General features: G+C 39.8%; 1 protein-coding gene across 9 annotated transcripts; it reads right to left on the reverse strand.

The window, feature by feature from the left end:
- Window positions 1-155: 155 nt before the first annotated feature.
- Window positions 156-24,345, reverse strand: LOC308099214 (uncharacterized protein). Of its 9 annotated transcripts, XR_013934363.1 has the most exons (9): window positions 24,222-24,345; window positions 21,126-21,421; window positions 20,488-20,566; window positions 19,402-19,578; window positions 18,068-18,128; window positions 17,109-17,173; window positions 16,548-16,719; window positions 899-1,580; window positions 156-866 (listed from the first exon to the last, which is right to left on the reverse strand). XR_013934363.1 is itself a non-coding variant. In XM_080447864.1 (8 exons), exons 2-8 carry the CDS (start codon window positions 21,388-21,390, stop codon window positions 1,329-1,331), a joined length of 1,071 nt encoding a protein of 356 aa, XP_080303990.1. In that variant the 5' UTR covers window positions 21,391-21,421; window positions 24,222-24,345; the 3' UTR covers window positions 156-1,328. The 9 variants fall into 9 exon arrangements, 8 of the variants coding, with proteins under 8 accessions (XP_080303990.1, XP_080303992.1, XP_080303993.1 ...); XM_080447864.1 differs by having other exon boundaries at window positions 156-1,580; XM_080447866.1 differs by lacking the exons at window positions 16,548-16,719; window positions 17,109-17,173; window positions 18,068-18,128; ... (2 more) ...; window positions 21,126-21,421; window positions 24,222-24,345 and adding exons at window positions 1,780-1,951; window positions 2,378-2,442; window positions 3,423-3,483; ... (2 more) ...; window positions 6,908-7,194; window positions 9,592-9,742 and having other exon boundaries at window positions 156-1,580.
- Between the last annotated feature and the right edge of the window lie 661 nt (window positions 24,346-25,006).

Consider the following 25,006-nt stretch of genomic DNA (forward strand, 5'->3'; position numbering starts at 1 on the left):
GAAAATAGCAGATCTACAATCTCGGCTTGTAGATCTGCTATTTTCAAAATGCTAAAGTATATAGAGGTCTGAATTGGTTTTAAAATAATAATAAAATCTATAGGATTGTTTGATTGATTGAATACTTTATTAGACAGAAATGCAAACAACTTGAGTAGTCATCAAATCAAACTTTATTTATGAAGCACATTTAAAACAACTGAAGCTGACCACAGTGCTGTACTAGGTTGAGACAAACAAAGCATCAACAAGCGCCCATCGGCGCACAGACAAATATGTACATTGTTAAAACACAGTAGCGGATCAAGTGCAATTAATAGCCAAAGAGAATAGGTGGGTTTTAAGTAGAGAGCTGAAAACCCCAATGGACTGGGCAGATCGGATGGGGAGAGGCAGGTCGTTCCAGGTCGTCATACACTTGGTCTAAAAGGACAACCCAAAAATTGCTTGAGGACTTGTTTCCATTGAAGTCCTATGTATTCAATTCAACAACATGAACATAGCATAAGAAATAACACCAAAATATTTTTTAAAGGGGGAAGAAGGGGGTAAACTGGGGGTGGGGGGTGGAGGCAGTGAGTGCTTTTCTATGGGAGAAGTGAGATTTACCTCCCCTTTGGCCTCCTGAAAGGTGGATTTTCAGGCCTGTTTTGAAGGAAGCCATTTTTTAAGGGATGGTGTCAGGGCATTCCACACTTTGGTGGCAGGGCTGTAGAAAGAGAATGTACCCATGTTTGTTCTATAGGTGGGTGTTACCAGATCGTTGTTGTCGCTCCCTCTAGTATTGTGGCTGTGGGTGTCGCTCACTTTCTTTTAGGTATTTAGTCAGATATAGCATTGTAGCATTGACTATTTTGAAAGCCAATCTCATTTTTTGTTGCTTAACCCTGTCTTCTACCCTGAGCCATCCTAGGCTAGCAATATGTGTTGGAAAAAGGTGGTTCATGGGCCCCAGGACGAGAAGTAGTCGAATCTGTTTGTTTTGGGAGGTCTGAAGCTTAGCCTTTAGTAGCGCCACATTGACATTGGAGTAGCCTCGATCTCCAGGCTTTTATTTTCCTTCGCGTTTGGCTCAAAAAGAAAGCCTGGACCAAGCTGTTGAAATCCAAAATGTTGTGGCGTCAGGGCTCTGGGCTGCACATTGGGGGAGGAGGAGGGGCGCGGAGCGGGGTGGGCGCACAGATCGGTGAACCAAGAGGAGCCCACGGATGTTTTCTTCAGAGATTTTTTATCCGCCCCTCTAGACCAGATATCAGACGCGCTGGGGCAGGCTAACATTGGAGTTACTGTTACTGGAGAAGTCACATATCGGCCTGTTAGTGGAGGAGTCACATATCGGCCTCCTGGTGGCGGAACATAAAAAATGTTTGACGGACAGGGTGCAATTGCAGGAGAGTGCTGGAAGCATAGATCAGAACTCTTGGGCCTTGTTTAGACCAAGGGTTCCCAAACTCTTCAGGCTGCGACCCCCCAAAATAATCATGTTTGGCGGAAACAATAAAATTGTTGTCTTCATCGTCTCCATCCTCATCGTCGTCTTCATCGCCTCCCTGAGAGATCTTACGATATGCCACCATGTCCTAGACAAACACACACACACACGCAGGCAGGCTCTATTACTGTAGCTCAATGGTAAAAAAAGATGTCAGCACTTGCGCAGGCAACCGGGTTCAAATATGGGGTAGAAGAGGAAAGTTACATAGTGCAGCTTTAACATTATGGTTCTGTATAAAATGATGGAAGGAAGGATGGATCTATCTATCTATCTATCATAAATACCGTGTCATATTTCTCTCGTAGTTCTTGGGCTTTCTTCTCATATGGTTGTTTATCAGATTGGGACACTTTGCTCCACATCTCTTCCAGTATCTTTGAATGGCCTCCTGCTCCTAAAGACAGACCTGGATAAATCTGCTTCAGAAGCTCAGAGTTGTACAAAAAGAATGCAGACCTGCACATGCAACACATTACACACAACACATTACACACAAAAACATAACGAACACAAAACACACAACACATTACACACAAAGCACATCACATCACACAGACAAAGAGACAGGTTAGTAAAATGTTTGGGTGTGTTTGATATACATGTATGATTACAGAGGTTGTTTGGGTGCGCTTGGTATGTGTGTGTGATTTATGGAGGTTGTTTGGGTCAATCATCTACTCCCATTATTACCACTATCATCAATTATCAATCAATCATCAATCAATCGATGGTTGCTCTGCTCGTTCAATAGACGAATTAGCTCGGAAATAACAACGGTTCATTACAGTAAAGACACTATCTGACTCTTACTCAGATCTTGCACTTTGTGTGTGTGCTTGTCTTACAGAGGTACTTTGGGTGTGCTTGATATGTATGTCTTACGGAGGTTGTTTGGGTGCATTGGGATCTTTCCTTTTGCGTCCCCTCTTGTCAGTGGCAGACAGAACCTGGAATAAATGAATAAACAAACAAACAAATAATACAACTATAAATCGATATTGATCACTCAGAACAATATTAAGATGCTATTATAATGGTTGTCTTACTCGTCACGCACGCACACACACACACACACACAGAATAGTGAAAAGATCATATTTGATTGATTACAGTTATTTTCTACAAATGGTAAATATATCTGTGCAGGGTTCGACCGATATATTGTCTGCCGATTAATAGGGAAAATGTTTTCATCAATCTTTACGCACGTCCATGTCTGCCCTTGCCAGTGTCAAGAGGATACTCAGTCAAATTCTACACTCTACTGGCTATTTTATGAATAGCCACTAGAGGGTAGAATTTGACTAAAATTGGCCATCCAGAGGCTATTTAGAAAATAGCCTTATTCATCAATCACTCACTCCCTCTGCTTGGAGACCCTGGGAATACGTTTGTTCACAGCCTCAGAGAACCAGCATGGCTGTGGACAAAACCTGCCCACCAGGGGTGTTGTGAGCTTGTAGATCGGCTATGTTCGCCGAATATTCGCCCCCAGAATAAGGATGCTGGGTTCATGTTGTTAAAGGTGGTGTAAGTGATATTCTCTTTGTTAAAATAAGTGTTAGCAATCATTGCTATAGTCATTGTGTTTGTCCAGTAACAGGGGTCTCCCTAGCTCTTTAGTAAACAGAAAATATGTTCTGTTTAATAAACTAGTCTATGCTCATTCACCACACTTCTACTACTTTTAGTAGTAGAAGTGGGGAGGCAGTGGCTCAGGGGTGGAGTCGCTAGGTAGAGTGAACTGGAAACAGCAAGGTTCCCAGTTCGATCACGGGCTGGGGAGAGTTAGTGTCGAAGTGTCCTTGAGCAAAACACGATGAGCAGGTTGGTGCCTTGCATGGTTTCCTCCACCATCGGTGTATGAATGTGTGTGTGAATGGGTGAATGTAATACACTATCTATGTAAAGCACCATTTACTATTACCTTAGGGTGCGGTTTTTCATGTGGCTCTCTGGGACCCTCTGGAGCAGTTTTCAAATCCATTCTGAAAAACAAAAACAGAAATAAATGTATAATAAAAGTACCGCAATTAAAGATCATGTTTAAGTAGATGAAACCTCATCTACTTAACTTCAATAGGTAAATACATAAAGCCATGCCTAAACTTGTTACTTGATGATATCATTCATCACTGAATGTTATTACTATAGAGCTATATTAAAGGAGAATTCCGGACAAATTAAGTGTTGTCTTTGATGTCTCGTTACTCACCTACCGACGTAAAAAGTGGCGTTCTTTTTTCCATAGATTCCCCTGTCGTCATTTTTTAAACCCCCTCCGTTGTCATAATGGGAGCGCGTGGGTTAGGGAAATTCGTCTATTATAACCGATGCAAAGTTATTTTTTTCTCTACTACAATTCATTGTAGAGTCTCATGATAGTCAAACATGCGCTGAAACTTCCTGCGAGGCTACCGTTAACTCATTGGCCGCCATTATCGCATTAACGCGATCTAATAAATAGCGCGCTTGGCCGCCAGGATCGCGTTAATGCGATCTATGGTCTTTATTGATCTTTATGCTCTGATCACGCTATTCTGTTATGAATCAGGCCAGTCATTTTCGACCATAATAGGGAAACAAACGGTTTTTCACACGCTATGAAAAACGATCGGAGACCTCCCCTCCTATAATCTATGGTCTGGGTGACGAACAGTCATCCCCGTTGTGTATCACAAAGTAATTTTCGCCGATAACAGAATCTGAGACATTTCACTTCCGGTTCATGTGTTTCACTGTGTGAGTGGGTCTGGGAGGGGGCGAGTGTGTCAGCGAGCCGATCAAGCTTGGTATGTGCTGCTCTCTAGTGGTGGAACGATCAAAACGATTCAAGTGTCAAGCTAGACTTTCTATATGTGAATTAAATAACAAAATAACGAAACAAAAAAACACGAAAATCGCTGGCAAGGGCTGCTATGAACGAGGTTTTAACTCTGGCAGTCAATGAGTTAATGGCGAACGATTTAACACTGGATGCTTGTTTCTTTCCAGAACCTGGCAACTCGTGTTGCCAGGTTCTGGAAACAATTCTCCTTTAATGATTGTCTAGCAAATTAAATCACAGTCATGTAATTAGTACAATAAAGAGCCTTTTCACTAGCAATGTTAGACATTGTCAACTTGGTTAGTGTTCTGATTTGCCATTACAGACACTATCTGGACTTTCCATTTTTAGGCGGGGTGGAGAGGGTCTTGACCATAGACATATAAAGGTAGACGCCTCCTCCGGCTCTGAGCCGTCTGTATCTCGGGTGCCATATTGGAGGGGGCAGGCTTCCGCGTGCGTCACATGAGGGGACGTTCGGTAGGCCAGAGGCAGGTGGGGGCGGGACAACTAGATTCTGACAAGTCCCGGAAAAGACACACTGTGATTGGCCAGTAGTCACTTTGAGTGGCAGCGTGCCCCCTCTAATATGGCGGCCACGATACACGTCGCTCCAACAAACTGCAGCGGCCAATGAGGTATCTAGGTTTCTATATCTATGGTCTTGACAGTACAGTGGAGAGTCAGGAAACAGGGAGAGAGAGTCAGTGAGTGACATGCATCACACGGCCCAGGAGTTGAACTGGGGACTCGCTGTCAGGCATCAAAGCCTATGTGGTATGTGTGCCTTAACCACTCGGCTATTGGACACTCCATCTGGACATTACTTCTGGATCAATAAAGTCTGAAATCTATAATTCACTGCATAGCACAAATGATTTTTTTTTTAAATGAATAAAAAATATGTTTTGCATGTGGATGCTGATTAGCACTCTCTACCTTCACATTGACGGGTAATTGCTATTATTTTGCTTCACTTGACCTTGGATTTGATCTCATCAGTGACCACCCACTTTTTGACTCTGGCACCAGAAGATAATTTCCCATGCTTTTACTCCATAGACAGACGTTTCAGAAAATCTTCATTATAATAAAAAAGTTTAAACCTAGAATCAAGCCAACCAGCGACACGATGAATCATGACAATTAAACATTTTGATTCAGGAAAATAATTGGAAAACACAAAAAGGCAAAGGTTCCAAGACTGTATTTTAAAAGTGAAGGAACTACTCTTCCCATAAACTCATTGCACATGCGTGTACAATGGTGTCAACCAAACAATCATTTGGCTTGCTTCTTCTTAATTTGAACCGTTTATTATTATATTGTTAATATAGCGTTGTACAATATTGTAGTTGTTGATCTTTGACTTTTAGTGATTTTCAACAACGATGTCTTCGCGTACGGCTATGGGATCTGGTAACACATACTCTACCAATTAGAGACATTGCTTCTACACTTTTAGGATTTAGGAAAAAGTACTATTTGGATGTTTACTTCTTTTTGGAGATCGCCTTCCTTGGTTTCGCCTCCTTGGGCTGGGCTTTCTTCTTTGCTGGGGCTTTGTTGGTAGATGTGGTCGTTTGCTTGGTTGCTTTCTTGCAGTCCTTGACTACAGGTTCCTTCAATGCTGGTTTCTTTGCCACAAATGAACATTATGAACATTAGTGACATAAACAGACCTACAACAGCCACAAAATACAGCTACATTAAAAAAAAATCTGCTGTTTATTATTGTGTTAGCCAGTCTATCAAGACAAAACAAACGTATTTACCTTTGCCAGTTTATAGCCTGTTTTCTGCTTAGCTGAACCAGGACCTGCAAGACAACATGGAGGGGGGGTGGGGGGCTGCAATTATTATTTGTTTAGAGGTATATCAGGTTTTGTTTTTTAGATTGGACTAGATTAAATCAGAAAAAAATATTAGATTAGCAAAACATGTAGTATTTTATGTGTCAGTGACTACTAAAGTTGTAAAGCCACTCATCCACCTCCTGAAACAATCATTGGAGTACTAGTTTCATGAGGCTTGAGAATAGCAAAATAATGTGAGAGTAAGTTGCTCATCAGCCTGTGTGTGTGTCCAAGCGCACGAGCACTTGCATGTGTTTTTCATCTTGGATTTTGAACATCTCAGTCAATTATATATGATAGAAATACACAAAGAGAGAGTGAGCTTGTAGATCCTTTCATTACACTACTTTTACGTGACACCGTCATACAGTGGAAAACAATTTGCACTTTCATTCATGAAAAAATATAAAAAGATTAAATATGGAGATACAAGGTTTCTGCCTGGCAGCGACAATATATCATATATATGTTATTGTATTATATTAGCAAAAGAGTAAATATGACATTCTGGTACAGTCTATCCTTTGACATTTTATTTTGCGAACCTTGTGCTGCAAGGCTAGCACCTAAAAGAATCCATGCCTAAAATATTTGAGCACTATAGTACAATCTAGGTGTAATTCATTTAAGTGATATGATATATGAAATGATTCCACACCATACCATACAATATGCCATGACATGACATGACATGACGCCAATTTAATTTAGTGGCTTTAATTTGATTACCTGACCCAGTGTCTGGACGTTTCCCCGCTAGATCATTCCTATGGATCTTCTTCAGAAGCATTTTTGTGATCTTCACAGCTCCATCAGCTGTATAGGTTTGTATCATCACATCTACTGTTGTCATCCTGTTTGCACCAACCAGCTGGGCTTTTGTAACTTTGCCATCAGAGTTGTAGCGCAGTGACCACTGGAATTTGTCATATTCTTCATTACTAAGCTCCTCAAGAAGTCCTAATAGATGATGGTGTGGCATCACTGATTAAGGAGGTGCAATAAAGATTCAGGATCTGAAATGAAGTCAGAAAAAAAGCTAAAAATGCATTCATCTCATCTTCAAAAATGCTCAAGCAGTAGATAAATAGGTCTATGTACAGGTAGGCAGGTGGTCAGGGCAATTTTAGCCTCTGCCAGGAGGGGGGGCAGGATTTTGTCAAATCTGTTAAATTGTCTATTTTTTCCAAGATGTTAAAACATTTAATAATTGGAAAATGTTTTAAAGTAAAGTGAAGTGTACATGAATAGAACATGCTTAAACATTCGACAATTAAGATCTAATATTTCTACAAATTGCTACAAAAACTGTATATCCAGTAATGTTTGGACATAACAAGAAGTTGAAGGATAAAATTAATAATGATAATGATGTACTGTGCATGTTCACATCATGTATACTTTACATTACTTAAGACCATTTTTCTGATATTTTATTTTTTTACATTTTGGACAAAATAGCCAATTTTACATCAAGGTGCCCAGATGTCCCTAGTGGCCACCTATCCTGTATCCTCTGTAAATGACAGGTGGGCTGGGCTCACAGATCAACATATTGTCAACAAATACAGTAGCTCTCTGGTCCATAGCGTTAGAAGGAGAACTCCCTATGGACCAGAGCTAGTCAACAGACAACACTGTAAATCTACTGGCTAATACAGTGCAAATACATCATCCTATATTATGAACACTGAATAAAAACGGTACTCCATCTGCAAAGTAGCCTATTTAAGCCAATAAAACAATGAAAGTTGCAAAGTAAGCAAAACTAATAATGTAACTAATAATGTAACATTGTCACAGCTTGCTTCCGTGTATATCCTTCACACACAGGCGGTTACACACCGGCGAATATGCGAATATACGCAAAATTCGGACTCGTTCCGAATAATTCAAAGACGCTTTTTTCGCTCCGCGAAACTGATGTGGAAGCTTGCATTGACTTTATAAGTTTAAAAAAAAACAAAACGTATTATTCGCATGAATAAAATCGCCCCGGTGTGTAAGGACCTTCAGGGTGATAGACTGATTGATGTACTTTATTTAGTAAGACATGAGAACATGTACATGGAAGTACAAAAAAATCACAATACAAGTTCTACTAAACTGGGAGGCTCATTAAGCACTAAGCTTGTTTAAGATGAGATCCCCATGCACACAAATCATGATGACATATAAGAGACAGACAGATATACACAACTACTATACAGAATGTCATACAATCAGCTTACAGGTTACTGGTATGAAGAGTGAAAAGAAATGTACAAGAGAAAAAAAGAAATAGGGGGGGGGGGTTAAGGGGGGTAGGTTAAGACTTAGACAGGGGCCATTTTCGAATTGCAGCCTCCTGAAGACAGTCCTTATTATTGTAGTTTAATTTGATTTTCAGAGGAAAACCCTATGCTTGTTAACTCCTGCAGAGCAGAGATCAAAGAGAGAGAGCTCCATCCACGATGGTGGTCACGTTATTAACACCTTGGTACCTGGCAGGCTTTCGTTTCATTTACAATGCCTAATGCCACTTGTATGCATATGACAAATCCGTAATCCGTATGATAACTCAATAAATAGCTAGATGAATCAATCGGGGGATTTTTTTTTGTTATCAATAGATCAGAGCTGTGCTGGTCAATCAGGTGCAAGTGCCCCACTTGCCCCCCTATAAAATCGCGTTGATCGTCTCGGTTGTCTCCCGCTCCAAATTCAATAGCTCCAATCGGAACCTCTCCCTCCGCTGTATAGCTCCGGTGCCGTTTTAGCAGGACATTTAGGAATTTGTTAGGAATATTTTCCACTTTACATGTTTCTTACCCCTTTCTGCACATCGTATCCAAAAAGTAAAGGTTTTCTGAAATGCTCTCAGATGTTTTAACTTCTAGCGCGCAATAAAATCTATCCAACGAGTTGAAAAAAGCGTTTAAATAGCTTCTCTCCTAAATGTTTTTAAGGCATACCCGGAAGTTGCGCCCGCCGAGAATACATTACCGATTCCCCTACTGGTCAAATGTTGAATTGCATCTTCTAATGCAAAATATTATGGAACCGGCTGAGGAGAGAGGCGAATTAAATACTTTTTTCAACTCGTTGGATAGCTTTTATTGTGCGCTAGAACTTAAAACATCTGAGAGCATTTCAGAAAACCTTTAGTTTTTGGATACGATGTGCAGAAAGGGGTAAGAAACATGTAAAGTGGAAAATGTGCGACAATGTCCTGCTAAAACGGCACCGACAATCGAGGAACCTCATCTCGGAGCTATACAGCGGAGGGAGAGGTTCCATAGGGGCTACAAATTCAAATGAAAACGAAAGTATATACATAAACCTAGAGGAAAAGTATAATTCATGATTGATTGAATACTTTATTTTTACATGGAGGAAAAAAGAAAGAAAGAAAACATGAGCACGGATCTTACCTTCACGTCTGTTATTGGCTCTTGAAAAACTTGAAATTATATCCAAGTGTTTAAAATAGATGGGTCGCTGCAGAGTCCAATGAATGAATAGTTTTTGAAAACTCGACAGCCCCCAAAAATGCAATAATAAAAATATATCCTTGGCAGAGCACTTCAGTTCCCAGAGGTTTTTGGTTGCGTTGTTTTGTTTCTTAAATACCCACAAACTGTGTCTTCCACAAGGGTCCCACCCACCACCAGTCTGGGTGGCCAATCGCTCCGGTCCGCACCATAGAGGTATAATATAACTCTCGCGTCACACATGACAGGTCCACACCCATAAGTCTTCCACAAGGGTCCCTCCCATAGGACAAGGGTCCCACCGTGGGTGTGTTCGGAAATACAGCACTGATCGCACTGGCCAATCGCTGAGAGAGAGAGAGAGAGAGAGAGAGAGAGAGAGAGAGAGAGAGAGAGAGAGAGAGAGAGAGAGAGAGAGAGAGAGAGAGAGAGAGAGAGAGAGAGAGAGAGAGAGAGAGAGAGAGAGAGAGAGAGAGAGTTCTAACACTCGCGTTCACTTCTTCGGGCCAGGTCTTCTACATAGCCGTCTATTGTCGAATAGTGACAAAGCCCTAAACCGGAAGTTTATGGAATGCATTGAAGTCTCTGGCTCCTTGTCACTATTTCCAGCTTACATGAACCACGTGACCGGCGCGGTTTCTGCCCCCTCATTGGCGCAACTCTATATGGGCTCTGCACACCATAGATATATATAAAGGCTAGATGGCTCAAGGGGACGGCGCAAGCGTAGCTCAACCGCGGCCATCTTGAAACAGTCATTCATAACATTATGTCTATGGTGCATATACTTTGAAATAACCATAGCGTGCTCAATTTTCATCCGATTTTCAAACGGTTTGGTGTGTTGTAAACACCAAAGATGTAGTTATGATACTGCATACTTATAATTATAATCATGTTTTTTTATTTTTTATTTTATTTTATAATTTTATAATTTTATTACATCTTTGGTGTTTACAGAACACCAAACCGTTTGAAAATCGGATGAAAATTGAGCACGCTATGGTTATTTTAAAGTATATGCACCATAGACATAATGTTATGAATGACTGTTTCAAGATGGCCGCCATGTGGCAACGTCGTACTCCATTGGCCAGCAGCGCGGGTGAGTCATCTAGCCTTTATATATATCTATGCTGCACACAGTGTAGCGAGCAAGTAATGCTCGCTCCGCCCCTCTCTCTTCCAGGAAAGCTCTCTCTGTTGGCAGATTCTTTTTTGTGTGTTTCTAGGTAATGAGACAACCCGCACATGTGGAGTTCCCCTACTCAACATGTCCGTTGTCATGACAGGAGTCAAAAGTAACACTATAGTTTCCTTCATTCACAGAATACTTGAAATATAGTCATCCTTTGTTTTAAGAAACATATATATGTGCCCTAATTAATAATACCATTTATAAGCTTTCACTAGTAAGGACAAGACTAAAATATAACTTTTAATGCAATAATTCAGAGTGTTGCAATAGGCTCACAACTCAGACACACCTCTTCCGGCCGGCTGGACCGGCTTGGGCCGCCAGTCCATTTCCGGTCCAGGTCAGCAGCAATGATAGTGGATGTACAGTCTTCATATTGTAGAAAACAAAATGGTATAAACTACATTATTTTATTTGATTATTTTTTAAAGATATTTTTTTAAATAATGGGATAGTCGTTTGGCTTCAGAGACTACTTTGAACAGAACTTAGAACGTGTCAACGTGACACCTTTGTTATTGTTACAAGTCCTACTCTTGTTTTCAAATGTATGGCTATTTTTTTTTATTTAAATTTATTTTTACTTTGACATTTAGGGTGCGTTCGGATATTGCACACCGGAGCGCACTCGCCTATTAGTTTGTATTGGCCAGTGCGCTCAGTGCTGTATTTCCGAACGCACCCTATGTGAAATGATAGTGGATGTACAGTCTTCATATTGTAGAAAACAAAATGGTATAAACTACATTATTTTATTTGATTATTTTAAAGATATTTTTTTAAATAATGGGATAGTTGTTTGGCTTCAGAGACTACTTTGAACAGAACTTAGAACGTGTCAACGTGACACCTTTGTTATTGTTACAAGTCCTACTCTTGTTTTCAAATGTATGGCTATTTTTTTTTATATAAATTTATTTTTACTTTGACATTTAGTGAAATGTAGTGAAATATGTTCATTTACTAACATAAACGTTTGTAATCCCAGACCATAAAATCTGTTTTTGTTGAAAACTTCTGCTGAGATGAAATGATCATTCTACCCTTCCATAGGCAGAGAGAGGACCCTACTGAGCAGGTGCAGAAAAGTTTCACCCCTCTAGCTTGTTTCTGACTAGAATTATTGAGTGTGTTACGTTTGTTGCCCCCTGTTACTTTTGATCCCGGTCTCCCCTACACCAAGGTTTTGTTAGAAATGTTGAGTATGGGTCCCCAGCATGTAGAAACTGCCGGATGCTAACTTGCATAATTTGGCCAATTTTCATAATTTGCATAATCACTTGCATAATTTGCATTATTTAGCAAATTATGCCGGGGTGGTGTGTGTATTTTTATATAGTAAATATGTTCTTTGCTAGTTAAATAAGCTGTTAGTTAGGTAAATATGTTGTTTGCTAGCTAAATTAATAGTTTTCAGCTAATAGTTTAGTAAATCAGGGTTTAAAATGTAAGTGATGTAACTAATCCTAGATTAGCTCAATTTAATTGTTCCTTGTTGATGGAACCCAGGCATGTATTATTATTATTATTATTATTTGAGGATCCCATTTTATTTAAATTTGAGGTGTTAATCATAACAGGTGCAGACATCCTCATTAATTTCATTTCATTTTTATTTATTTCAATTATGGTTTACATGATCACACATTATGTACACTGTGTTCCACGTCTTGGAGGACATGTCTATTACTCATTATACACTGGGCAAACAGAAATCTGTTAGCACAGCTTTTCGGTTCCCCTTTATGATGTGTTATGAAACCGCTTATGCTGAATAAAAGGGCCGTGCGGAGACGAAAGAGTCAGAGGTTGTCTGGAGGTTAGCAGGAAGCTAAGTCTGACTCTCTCCGTGTGGCACGTAAAATTGAGAGCTCTTGTGTCTGTCTGTCTTTATTTCATTGGGTTGTTGGTCTGAATGAACAAGCGAGGTGTTGCTTCTAAGTAAATACCCTACAGTGTATTTACTGCTTATTTAGGATTATACCAGTGTGGTAGGCCGACATATAAAGGCAAGGGTAAAATACATACATATATGAAGGTTAATACTGCCTGTTTGGAGTCATTAACTGAGGCATGCTCTATAACAGGGGTCCTCAACAACAAATCTTGAAGGTCCACAAATACGTTTTTGAATAAGGCTATTTTTTTGTTTACATAATTCCATAACTGAAAAGGAGCAGTTAGAAGATAAATCTTATATATGCCTGCCCCTTTCTACCATTAAAATCATCAAATAATATCCTACCAACCAGCTAGTACATCATGATTCATCAGAAAATACAAAAGGAGAAAACTAAACAGAAACAAAGGAATGAGAGAACAAAGAATGAGAAAAAAACACAAACAAGCAAAAAAAATTAAAATTAACCAAAACTAAAAAAACAAACAACTAGAAAAAGTGCTCCTCGGAGCACAAGTGTCCGCCAGGTCAGGTAGGTTATTAGGGCCTCCTGGTGGTGCTATAATAGGCCAATGTGAAAAGGGTGCCATTTCTTCTTAGGTGCAATCGGACACTGCATTCTTACCAAATAAAGTACATCAATCAATCAATCAATTCATGATTTGAGGCATTTTGTTCAAAAAAAAATAACCTGCAGCGCCGCCTGGGCGTTTTTCAGGAAGGTTTGTGTGTCTTGATTTGTCACGGTGGCAGGCTAGCACTCTGAAAAGGTCACACGCACGTGTATACTGTGTGTTTGTGTGTGTGTGTGTGTGTGTGGCAGGCAGGGCCGGGGATCAGGTGCGTAACGTCAACCGTTGCTTATACAGCTCTTGTGCAGCGCTCGCTCACCCGAGGAGTCTCTCTTAAGGAGCCGACTCCAGCAAACACGCACTCACACACGCGTGTGCGCGCACACACACACACACACACACACACACACACACACAGGAGGAAGACATCATAGCTTAAATGCCTGATTCTGTCGAACCCGAGTCCAAAAAAACAATGTGAAAACACAGTGGTTTGGTGTAGTTCCCTCACGTTGGGTTGAATGGTTTGGTTTCGCGTCTCAGATCCTATTTCTCCAGAACACTGCTGGAAACACAGCTGTGCCAACGACCAACCCCACACACACACACACACACACTGAAATAACTCGGTGGTTCGTTTTACCCAGGGGGTCTTCAACGTTTTTCAGGCCAAGGACTCCTTAGCAGAGTGAGAGATGAAGCAGGGACATATTGGATAAAATTGTGTTGCAGATTGAACTTTTTCATAGATTTCATAGAAGGCTTCATAGACTTGTTTGGCAGCACTATCCTTGTGTTGCTTCATGTTAATGTGTAAACCCTTAACACTTAGAAGATATACAAGCTCAGAGTGCAGCGCTATGAGCTTGTATAGCTGCTATTTTTGAAAAATCTTTAACATTTGTGCAAATCTTTGAATATAAACATTTTTTAAAGCGAACATTTGTAACGCAAATCTTTGCTTCTGGAGGTCCCTGGAACAAAATATTTTACAAATGTTAGCACAAATTTTCACCATAAAAAGATCTACAAGCTATGAGCGTTTATATCTGCTATTTTTGAATAGCCAAAGAAATCTAAAATGACAGAGATGCATTCCCAGATTGAATGGGTTGAAGGAACATTGAGGTTTCTCTTTTTTTAATGCTGTGCTGTGTCATTTGGCAGGTATGGACGGAAGGATAACAAAGGACAGAAAGTCAATAGCGCTAAAGCATTTGCGGTCAGGTGAAGATTGAAAAGAGAGACATACTTTTACAGGGAGAGGGAGGGGTTAGGGGCTGAAGCTGAGGCTGCAGGATACCAACAGGTGTGTGCGCGTGCGTGTGCGTGTGCATGTGTGCGTGATTTTTTTGAAACAAGACATTGTGAGGAAAGATGTCCTCACACGAGAAATGGTTGTTTTATGGTAAAATAAAAACATTTAAAGATAGGAAAAGATACAGGTTGGGGTTATACATTTAGAGGTCAGATTTAGGGGTTATAGGGTTGGGGTTAAGCCTGATTTTCTGTTCTAATCTACAAGCTCACAACGCGTTACATTGTGATCTTGTAGATCGGCTATTTTCATCTTTTTAGGTCAGGGTTAAAAATGTAGAAAAAACAGCATCCATAAAAATGTTGGTTTGCTAAATTAGACCTGCTGGTGGCGCTTTAACAGGCCAATGTGAAAAGGGGGGCATTTCTTCCTCGGCCTAGTGGGAATGTGCGTACAAAAGTTAACGGAAATTGCACACTGCGTTCATGATTTGTGGAATTTTGTTCAAAACTGACCTATCCTGCAAACTTTTTGCTCGCGTTTTGCTCAAAAAGAAGGCCTGGACCAAGCTGTTGAAATCCAAAATGTTGTGACGTCAGGGCTCTGGGCTGCACATTGGGGGAGGAGGAGGGGCGCGGAGCGGGGTGGGCCCACAGATCGGTGAACCAAGAGGAGCCCACGGATGTTTTATTCTGAGATTTTGAATCCGCACCTCTAGACCAGATACCAGACGGGCTGGGGCAGGCTAACATTGGAGTTACTGTTACTGGAGAAGTCACATATCGGCCTGTTAGTGGAGGAGTCACATATCGGCCTCCTGGTGGCGGAACATAAAAAATGTTTGACGGACAGGGTGCAATTGCAGGAGAGTGCTGGAAGCATAGATCAGAAGTCTTTGGGCCTTGTTTAGACCAAGGTTTCCCACACTCTTTAAGCCATGATCCCCCAAAATAATCATGTTCGGCGGAGACAATAAAATTGTCGTCTTCATCGCCTCCATCCTTATCGTTGTCTTCATCGCCTCCCTGAGACATCTTACGATATGCTTCCATGTCCTACACACACACACACACACACACACACACACACACACACACACACACACACACACACACACACACACACACACACACACACACACACACACACACACACACACACACACACACACACACACACACTGTTTATTTATGTCCACATAAACAGAAGTACAAGGATGCCTTGTACAAAGGACATAAACACTGCCAGTGCAGTCAGACAATAGGAGAACAGACAGATACAAAGTGCATAGACTGCAGAACATTGTTACATACAATATATAGTTGACATACTTGTCAGACACAGCAGACATAAATCATGGAAAAAGGAAACAACGGCTCCTCCAAATTGAGCGGCTTCCTATAATAGCTGATACTGAGCAGTACCTTGCTAACTGCTTCGCCCTCTGTGACACACACGCACACACACACACAAATGCGTATCTACAGTATGTATCACCTCTGCTGAACTGATGATGACCGCATCGTCTGGTCAAAATGAATGAATACACTTTAATTAATTAAAAGCTCAGATGCACTATTTCCCAGGCCACATTGATCTCGCTAATCCATCTAAATTACATGAAATTCTCTAAGGAACTGTCTACTTAGTTTGTAACATTTTTTTAATGAATAAAATGCAATTTTTGTCCAATCTGAATGGTATGTTAATACAATATAACTCAATTGGGGTTGAAATGCTCTTCTATTGAGACATTTAGATGTTAGAAGGTCAAAATTCAATTTATCCCCTGAGCAAGCAGGCAGGCTCTATTAGCTCAATGGTAAAACAAAAATCACCACTTGCGCAGGCAACTGGGTTCAAATATGGGGTAGAAGAGGAAAGTTACATAGTGCAGCTTTAACATTATGGTTCTGTATAAAATAATGGAAGGAAGGATGGATCTATCTATCTATCTATCATAAATACCGTGTCATATTTCTCTCGCAGTTCTTGGGCTTTCTTCTCATATGGTTGTTTATCAGATTGGGACACTTTGCTCCACATCTCTTCCAGTATCTTGGAATGGCCTCCTGCTCCTAAAGACAGACCTGGATAAATCTGCTTCAGAAGCTCAGAGCTGTACAAAAAGAATGCAGACCTGCACATGCAACACATTACACACAACACATTACACACAAAGCACATCACATCACACCACACAGACAAAGAGACAGGTTAGTAAAATGTTTGGGTGTGTTTGATATACATGTATGATTACAGAGGTTGTTTGGGTGCGTTTGGTATGTGTGTGTGATTTATGGACGTTGTTTGGGTCAGTCATCTACTCCCATTATTACCACTATCATCAATCATCAGTCAATCGTCAATCAATCGATGGTTGCTCTGCTCGTTCAATAGACGAATTAGCTCAGAAGTAACAACAGTTCATTACAGTAAAGACACTATCTGACTCTTACTCAGATCTTGCACTTTGTGTGTGCTTGTCTTACAGAGGTACTTTGGGTCTGCTTGATATGTATTTCTTACGGAGGTTGTTTGGGTGCATTGGGATCTTTCCTTTTGCGTCCCCTCTTGTCAGTGGCAGACAGAACCTGGAATAAATACATAAATGAATAAACAAACAAATAATACAACTATAAATCGATATTAATCGCTCAGAACAATATTAAGATGCTATGATAATGGTTGTCTTGCACGCGCACACACACACACACACACACACACACACACACACACACACACACACACACACACACACACACACACACACACACACACACACACACACACACACACACACACACACACACACACACACACACACACACACACACACACACACACACACACACACACACACAATAGTGAAAAGTTCATATTTGATTGATCACAGTTATTTTTTACAAATGGTAAATATGTCTATACAGGGTTCGACCGATATATTTTCTGCCGATTAATAGGGCAAATGTTTTCATCAATCTTTACATGGGGCACGTCCATGTCTGCCCTTGCCAGTGTCAAGAGGATACTCAGTCAAATTCTACACTCTACTGGCTATTTTATGAATAGCCACTAGAGGGTAGAATTTGACAAAAATCTGCCCTCCAGAGGCTATTTAGAAAATAGCCTTATTCATCAATCACTCACTCCCTCTGCTTGGAGACCCTGGGAATAAGTTTGTTCACAGCCTCAGAGAACCAGCATGGCTGTGAACAAAAGGTTACTGCCCACCAGGGGTGTTGTGAGCCGTGAGCTTGTAGATCGGCTATGTTCGCCGAATATTCGCACCCAGAATAAGGATGCTGGGTTCATGTTGTTAAAGGTGGTGTAAGTGATATTCTCTTTGTTAAAATAAGTGCTAGCAATCATTGCTATAGTCATAGTGTTTTTCCAGTAACAGGGGTCTCCCTAGCTCTTTAGTAAAAAGAAAATATTTTCTGTTTAATAAACTAGTCTATGCTCATTTACCATTCTACTACTATTACCTTAGGGTGCGGTTTTTCATGTGGCTCTCTGGGGCACTCTGGAGCAGCTTTCAAATCCATTCTGAAAAACAAAAACATAAAGAAAATCTATAATAAAAATACTGGTATTAAAGATCATGTTTAAGTAGATGAAACCTCATCTACTTAACTTCAATAGGTAAATACATAAGGCCATGCCTAAACTTGATATCATTCATCACTGAATGTTATTACTATAGAGCTACATTAATGATTGTCTAGCTAATTAAATCACAGTCATGTAATTAGTACAATAAAGAGCTTTTTCACTAGCAATGTTAGGCAATGTTAGACATTGTCAACTTGGTTAGTGTTCTGATTTGCCATTACAGACACTATCTGGACTTTCCATTTTTAGGTGGGGTGGAGAGGGTCTTGACCATAGACATATAAAGGTAGACGCCTCCTCCGGCTCTGAGGCGTCTGTATCTCGGGCGCCATATTGGAGGGGGCAGGCTTCCGCATGCGTCACATGAGGGGACGTTCGGTAGGCCAATCAGAGGCAGGTGGGGGCGGGACAACTAGATTCTAACAAGTCCCGGAAACATTGGACATTACTTCTGGATCAATAAAGTCTGAAATCTATAATTCACTGCATAGCACAAATGAATTGAATAGATTTTTTAAATGAATAAAAAATATGTTATGCATGTGGATGCTGACTAGCACTCTCTACCTTCACATTGACGGGTAATTGCTATTATTTTGCTTCACTTGACCTTGGATTTGATCTCATCAGTGACCACCCACTTTTTGACTCTAGCACCAGAAGATCATTTCCCATGTGTTTACCCCATAGACAGACGTTTCAGAAAATCCTTATTATAATATAAAGAGTTTAAACCTAAAATCAAGCCAACCAGCGACGCCAATCAGCGACGCGATGAATCATGTCAATAAAATTTTATTCATGAAAATAATTGGAAAACGCAAAAAGGCAAAGGTTCAAGACTGTATTTTAAAAGTGAAGGAACTACTCTTCCCATAAACTCATTGCACATGCGTGTACAATGGTGAACTATTTCTCCATGATATCGTGAATAAAACATAAAACATTTTATCTTTACAGAAGCAAATAACATTGTTTTACAAGGGGCCTCGTGTTTAGCATGCTTTTATTTGAATATAGGCCAACTTGTCAACCATTTAATTATTATGTTGTTTTTTAGTTTGCTAGGTACCTTGGCTTATATATATAGAAAGGTTAACATTCTGACAGATATAATCCATTATCTATACACTGGTTGTACATACTATTAAACAGAAGTACAATTGAGGATGAAAGTGGAGTAAAAAGTACTATTAGGGATGTTTACTTCTTTTTGGAGATCGGCTTCCTTGGTTTCGATTCCTTGGGCTGAGCTTTCTTCTTTGCTGGGGCTTTGTTGGTAGATGTGGTCGCTTGCTTGGTCACTTTCTTGCAGTTCTTGACTACAGGTTTCGTCAATGCTGGTTTCTTTGCCACAGATGTATGAACATTAGTGACAGTGTTTCTGAAAAACAAAAACAAAAAAATCTATAATAAAAATGCTGATATGCATTAAAGTTTAAGTTGATGAAACCTCATCTTAACTTCAACTATAAATACAGGTAATATATAGGTAAAATGAAACGATTAAACCACACTAAACATAACTAAACTACTAAACATATTTTGGGTCAGGGTTACTTCTAGGGGTGTGAATCACCCACTTCACACAATACCATATTGATTCTTCAGATAATGATTTTATATTTATTTATATCATACATTTTGCCACAACATGATAAATATAAATACGATCGTTTAGCTTGCTTCTTCTTAATTTTAACCGTTTATTATTATTATTATTATCATTATTATTACTATTATTATAGTGTTTATATTGTTAATAAAGCGTTATATTGTAGCTGTAGTTGACTTTTAGTGATTTTCAACAACGTTGTACAATCGTGTCTTCAGAGTACGGTTATGGGATCTGGTAACACAAGCTCCACCAATCAGAGACATTGCTTCTACACTTTAGGATTGTGGATAGCGAACAATTATTCCATAAATATAAAATTATAATAAAACAAAAAAACATTTTATTTTTAGAGAAGCATATAACATTGCTTTACAAGGGGCCTCGTGTTTAGCATGCTTTTATCTGAATATAGGCCACCTTGTGAACCATTAATTATGTTGTTTTATAGTTTGATACCTTATACAACAATTACGACATCAATGTGTTTCTCGTGGGAAATCCTTACAGGAAAAACCATGTGGTTAACCCTTCATTGAATGGAAGTGTGCTTCAGCGAAAGGTTAACATTCAGACAGATATAATCCATTAGCTATACACTGGTTGTACACACTATTAAAAAGAGGTACAATTGAGGATGAGAGTGGAGTAAAAAGTACTATTAGGGATCATGTTTACTTCTTTTTGGAGATCCTTGGTTTCACTTCCTTGGGCTGGGCTTTCTTCTTTGCTGTTTTCCGCTTAGCTGGACCAGGACCTGCAAGACAACATGGAGGGGTGGGGGGGGGGGGGGGGGGGGGGGGTACAATTATTATTTGTTATGAGGTACATTTGGATTTTGTTTTTGTTTTTTAGATGGGATTACTGTAGATTAGATTACATCTGAAAATAAATCAGAAAAAGCTTAGATTAGCAAAATATGTAATATTTTCTGTGTCAGTGACTACTAAAGTTGTAAAGCCACTCCACCTCCTGAAACAAGCCTCAATGATTGAGAATAGCAAAATAACGTGAGAGTTGCTCATCAGTCTGTGTGTGTGCAAGGGCACGAGCATGTGCATGTTTATTTCATCTTGGATGAAAAAGATGAAATATGGAGATACAAGGTTTCTGCCCGGCAGCAACAATATATTATATATGTTATTGTATTATATTAGCAAAAGAGTAAATATTAAATTCTGGTACAGTCTATCCTCTGACAAAACATTTTATTTTGCCAACCTTATGCTGCAAGGCTAGCGCCTAAATATGATATGATACCATACCATATGCCATAACATGACTACAATTTAATTTAGTGGCTTTAATTTGATTACCTTTGGATCCTGCACCAGTGTCTAGTTTCTCCACTAGATCATTCCTATGGATCTTCTTCAGGTGCCTTTTTGTGAACTTCAAAGCTCCCTTAGCTTTATGTGTTTGCATCAACAGATCTACTGTGTCCTCCCTAGTTTTTGCCTCTTCCAGCTGGGCTTCTTTAATTTTGCCATCGGGGTCGTTGCGCAGGTACCATTTGAATCTATCGAATTCTTTAGAATCAAGCTCCTCAAGAAGTCCTAATAGAAAATTGTGTGCCATCATGGATTAAGGAGGTGCAATAAAGATTCAGGATCTGAAAAGAAGTCAGAAAAAAAGGTTAGCTTTTCAATAAAACTGCTATACCCAAGTCTAAAACAAAACAGAAATGACTACAACATTAGAGGATCAGCTCAGCTTAGAAGGTTTGGGGATAAAACAAGAACGGCGAGGTTGAGATGGTTTGGACATGTGCAAAGGAGGGGTGAGAGGTACATTGGGAGAAGGATGTTGAAGATGCATGGAGCTGCCAGGCCAGAGGAGAAGAGGAAGGCCAAAGTGGAGGTTTATGGATGCGGTGAGTGAGGACATGCAGGTGGAGTGACTGAGTAAGACGCAGAAAACAGAAGCAGATGGAAACAGATGATCTGCTGTGGCGACCCCTGATGGGAATGAGCCAAAAGAAGAAGATCACTCAGATCACTCAGATATCAGGTGGTTACATTGGTTATAATTATTTCAATATCACCACTATAAATCTATTAATGTACAATTATGACATGTATAACATTTGATTTAATCTAAACCAAAACATTTTCATTATAGGGTTCCTTAAACTGACCTAATTTTAAATGAGGTCCATGGCCTAATTAAAGTCATTTTGGGGACATGAAAAAGATTGAAAACCCTGTGGTTCAATCACAGTCAATCACCTATAGAAACGTGTCTCTCCAGTACTATATTTATTATAATTATAATGATTATTGGAGATAATATACTGTAGAACTATAGGCCTACTATAGAAAAAAGCTTATTAGCCAAATCCTCACTTTTGTGGAATATGTAGTATTGTATGTGTCAGTGACTACTAAAGTTGTAATAGTAATAATAATGATGCATGGTCATATGCTTCTGTATAGGCCTATAGGTGAACTTTGTTTGCACCTATTTATAAAATACAATATGTCTCATGGCATCATATATGCCATGAGGATAGCACTCAATGAAGTAGTCCAATGTTTTACTTCAGTAAAAGTATCAATACCACAATATAAAAAAATACTCAGTTACAAGTAAAAGGCTATATTCAAAACTTTACTTGAGTAAAAGTACAAAAGTATTGCCATCAAAATATAGGCTAAAGTACAAGAGTAAACTTACTCATTATTTTCAAATTTTGACAAAATATATTTAAAATAGCAGATCTACAAGCTCACAGTACAGTGTTAACAGCAGGGCTCAAGACTAAGGGAATCCCGACATCCCGGGAATATAAAAATATGTATTTGGGACGAAAATTAATCTCCCCCGGGATGCAGAGGATTTTGTGAGACAACTGAGCATATCAATGTCACTGCTCAAATGGTGCGCAAACCCGCAGCACGAGATACATGAAAAATAAATATGATGTTTACCATAGAGTTGATGTTTACAGATTATACAGAACGCTTAAAAAGTTACTGCAGGCAATGCTGATCATCTTTTTCAGGTAGAACTAGTTGCAAACATGCGGCGCTATTTGAAGAGGTTACACAGCAGAAAGCGATGGAGAACAGAAATACTGTCAATCTGGGAAGTAGGCTACAACTAGTCGAAAGAGCCGTTCTACAAGCTGTGTCTGAGAGCTAAATCTTATACCGTTCCCGTCTCCTTTCCATGGAAAATATTGCTGCGCTACAAAAAGAGTAAAGTAATGTCATGGATATGATTTGGATTGTGATATTAAATAAGGTAAACGGAGCGCGATGTCATCGCATCGAGCTGTTGTTTGAATAGAGTACATTGATCGTTTGTTTAACTTTTGGCCATCTACAAAATGTTATGTTTTTCTTCAACACAGCCAGTCGCCCACGCTGGCATTCGAGTTCCGTGCTGTGAGTGACGGCTTATTTACGCCAATAATGGTCTTTTATTTAATTCTCAATAACAAACAGGTCAGCTCGTCTCAAATAAATAACTCCATCTCGGCTGCAGTTCCATCTCAAGCAAAACAACGACGCGACCGTTCGAATAAGCGTGCACTGGTTGTAGGTCGTCGTTACGACGGTGTTGTGCGGTGAGCATAGCCGATCTAAAAGCCCTATGATACCACTAAGCACCTAGCCATGGTTCACATGACGCTTGTATACAAGCTTGTATACAAGCGTCATGGTGCCGAGTCCCCCTGGTCTAAAGTTGTGTTCGATTTTGTCACATTGCCATCTCTCACATAAACATAAACGTTCCGATTTCAAATGTAAAGTGCTTACCACCGAGCCACGGATGTTACAAGGCGATGCGGACCGCGATGAGTACCCGTATCTCCCGTATTGTTCAATAAAAAGCATTTTAATCCCATCGCCGGCCATTTTCTCCAAATTGTCTCCGATACTTTCAACCATGCGACACTAATGGTTGGGAGGTGTATTGCACTCTGATACATTACAAAACAAAACAAAAACAACACAAAAATGGCCGGCGATGGGATTAAAATGCTTTTTATTGAACAATACGGGAGATACGGGTACTCATCGCGGTCCGCATCGCCTTGTAACATCCGTGGCTCGGTGGTAAGCACTTTATATTTGAAATCTGAACGTTTATGTTTACGTGAGAGATGGCAATGTGAAAAAATCGAACACAACTTTAGACCAGGGGGACTCGGCACCATGACTGTCATGGTATGACAGTCATGTTTCAGGGCTATAAAGCACCGTGACCAGCCATGACAGCTCAGATAGTTATTAAGAAGATCGAGCTAGCATGTAGCATACAACAACAAACTATCGGAGCGCAGTGGAATCTCTTTATAACGTCGTTTTGCGTCAGGCAACGGCAAAGTTTTAAATTAACAGTAGCCTCAAAATAGTGGTGGCGAGTCATAGCCTTCTGACTGTACATTGTAAATGTCCTCCTACCTTTGGCAAAAATAAACAAGTCGTCTCGTTCGTCTGCATACTACTAGAAGGGTCGTCTCCCGCTCCCAAATCAAATGAAAATGAAAGTATCCTCAGCCTGGTCACACGGTAACGGATTTATCCAATGCTGCTGAGTCTCGTCTCAGCATCGCCTACTATGAGACCTTCCCACAATGACGTGGATGTTGATCACGATCATGGAGCTATCAAATTTCATCAGTTTTCTTTCAGGTTAGTTCTAGTCAACTATTCTTAATGGAAGATATATTGTAATTGTATCACACTCTACATAAATAATGATTTGTTCATTAAAATAGGTATCACATCGCAGCAAAAAAAAAAGAAAATAAGTTAGCCTACTACTAGGATACTACTATACCTACTACTACTAATAATAATAACAATAATATAAATAATGATGATGATTATTATTATTGTTATTAAGTGTTCCTGTCATGCTAATGGCAAAACACTTATTGTAATACGTTATGTAATACTTGAGGCAGTTGAGGGATTTCCAGGGGGCCCATCATGGGCCGGCCCTAGGATTTTCTAAGCAAGATTTTTTTTGGTGTGGTGAAAAAAACATGTGGTGTTCCATTCAGTTCTAAACTAAAGTAGTCTACCAACACTATCTACATAAATGGAAAGATGAAATCCAAATGGAAGCGTTGATCTAAAGCACTTCATCCGTCATGATGAGTAATTAGCCAAATTTTAATGCGAAAATACTGTAATGACCAAAGAAAAATTGTTTATTTGTAGCAGGGCGGTATGCATTAATA

This window comes from Gymnoscopelus braueri (assembly GCF_963280865.1).
Source record: "Gymnoscopelus braueri genome assembly, chromosome: 13".
Taxonomy (NCBI): domain Eukaryota; kingdom Metazoa; phylum Chordata; class Actinopteri; order Myctophiformes; family Myctophidae; genus Gymnoscopelus; species Gymnoscopelus braueri.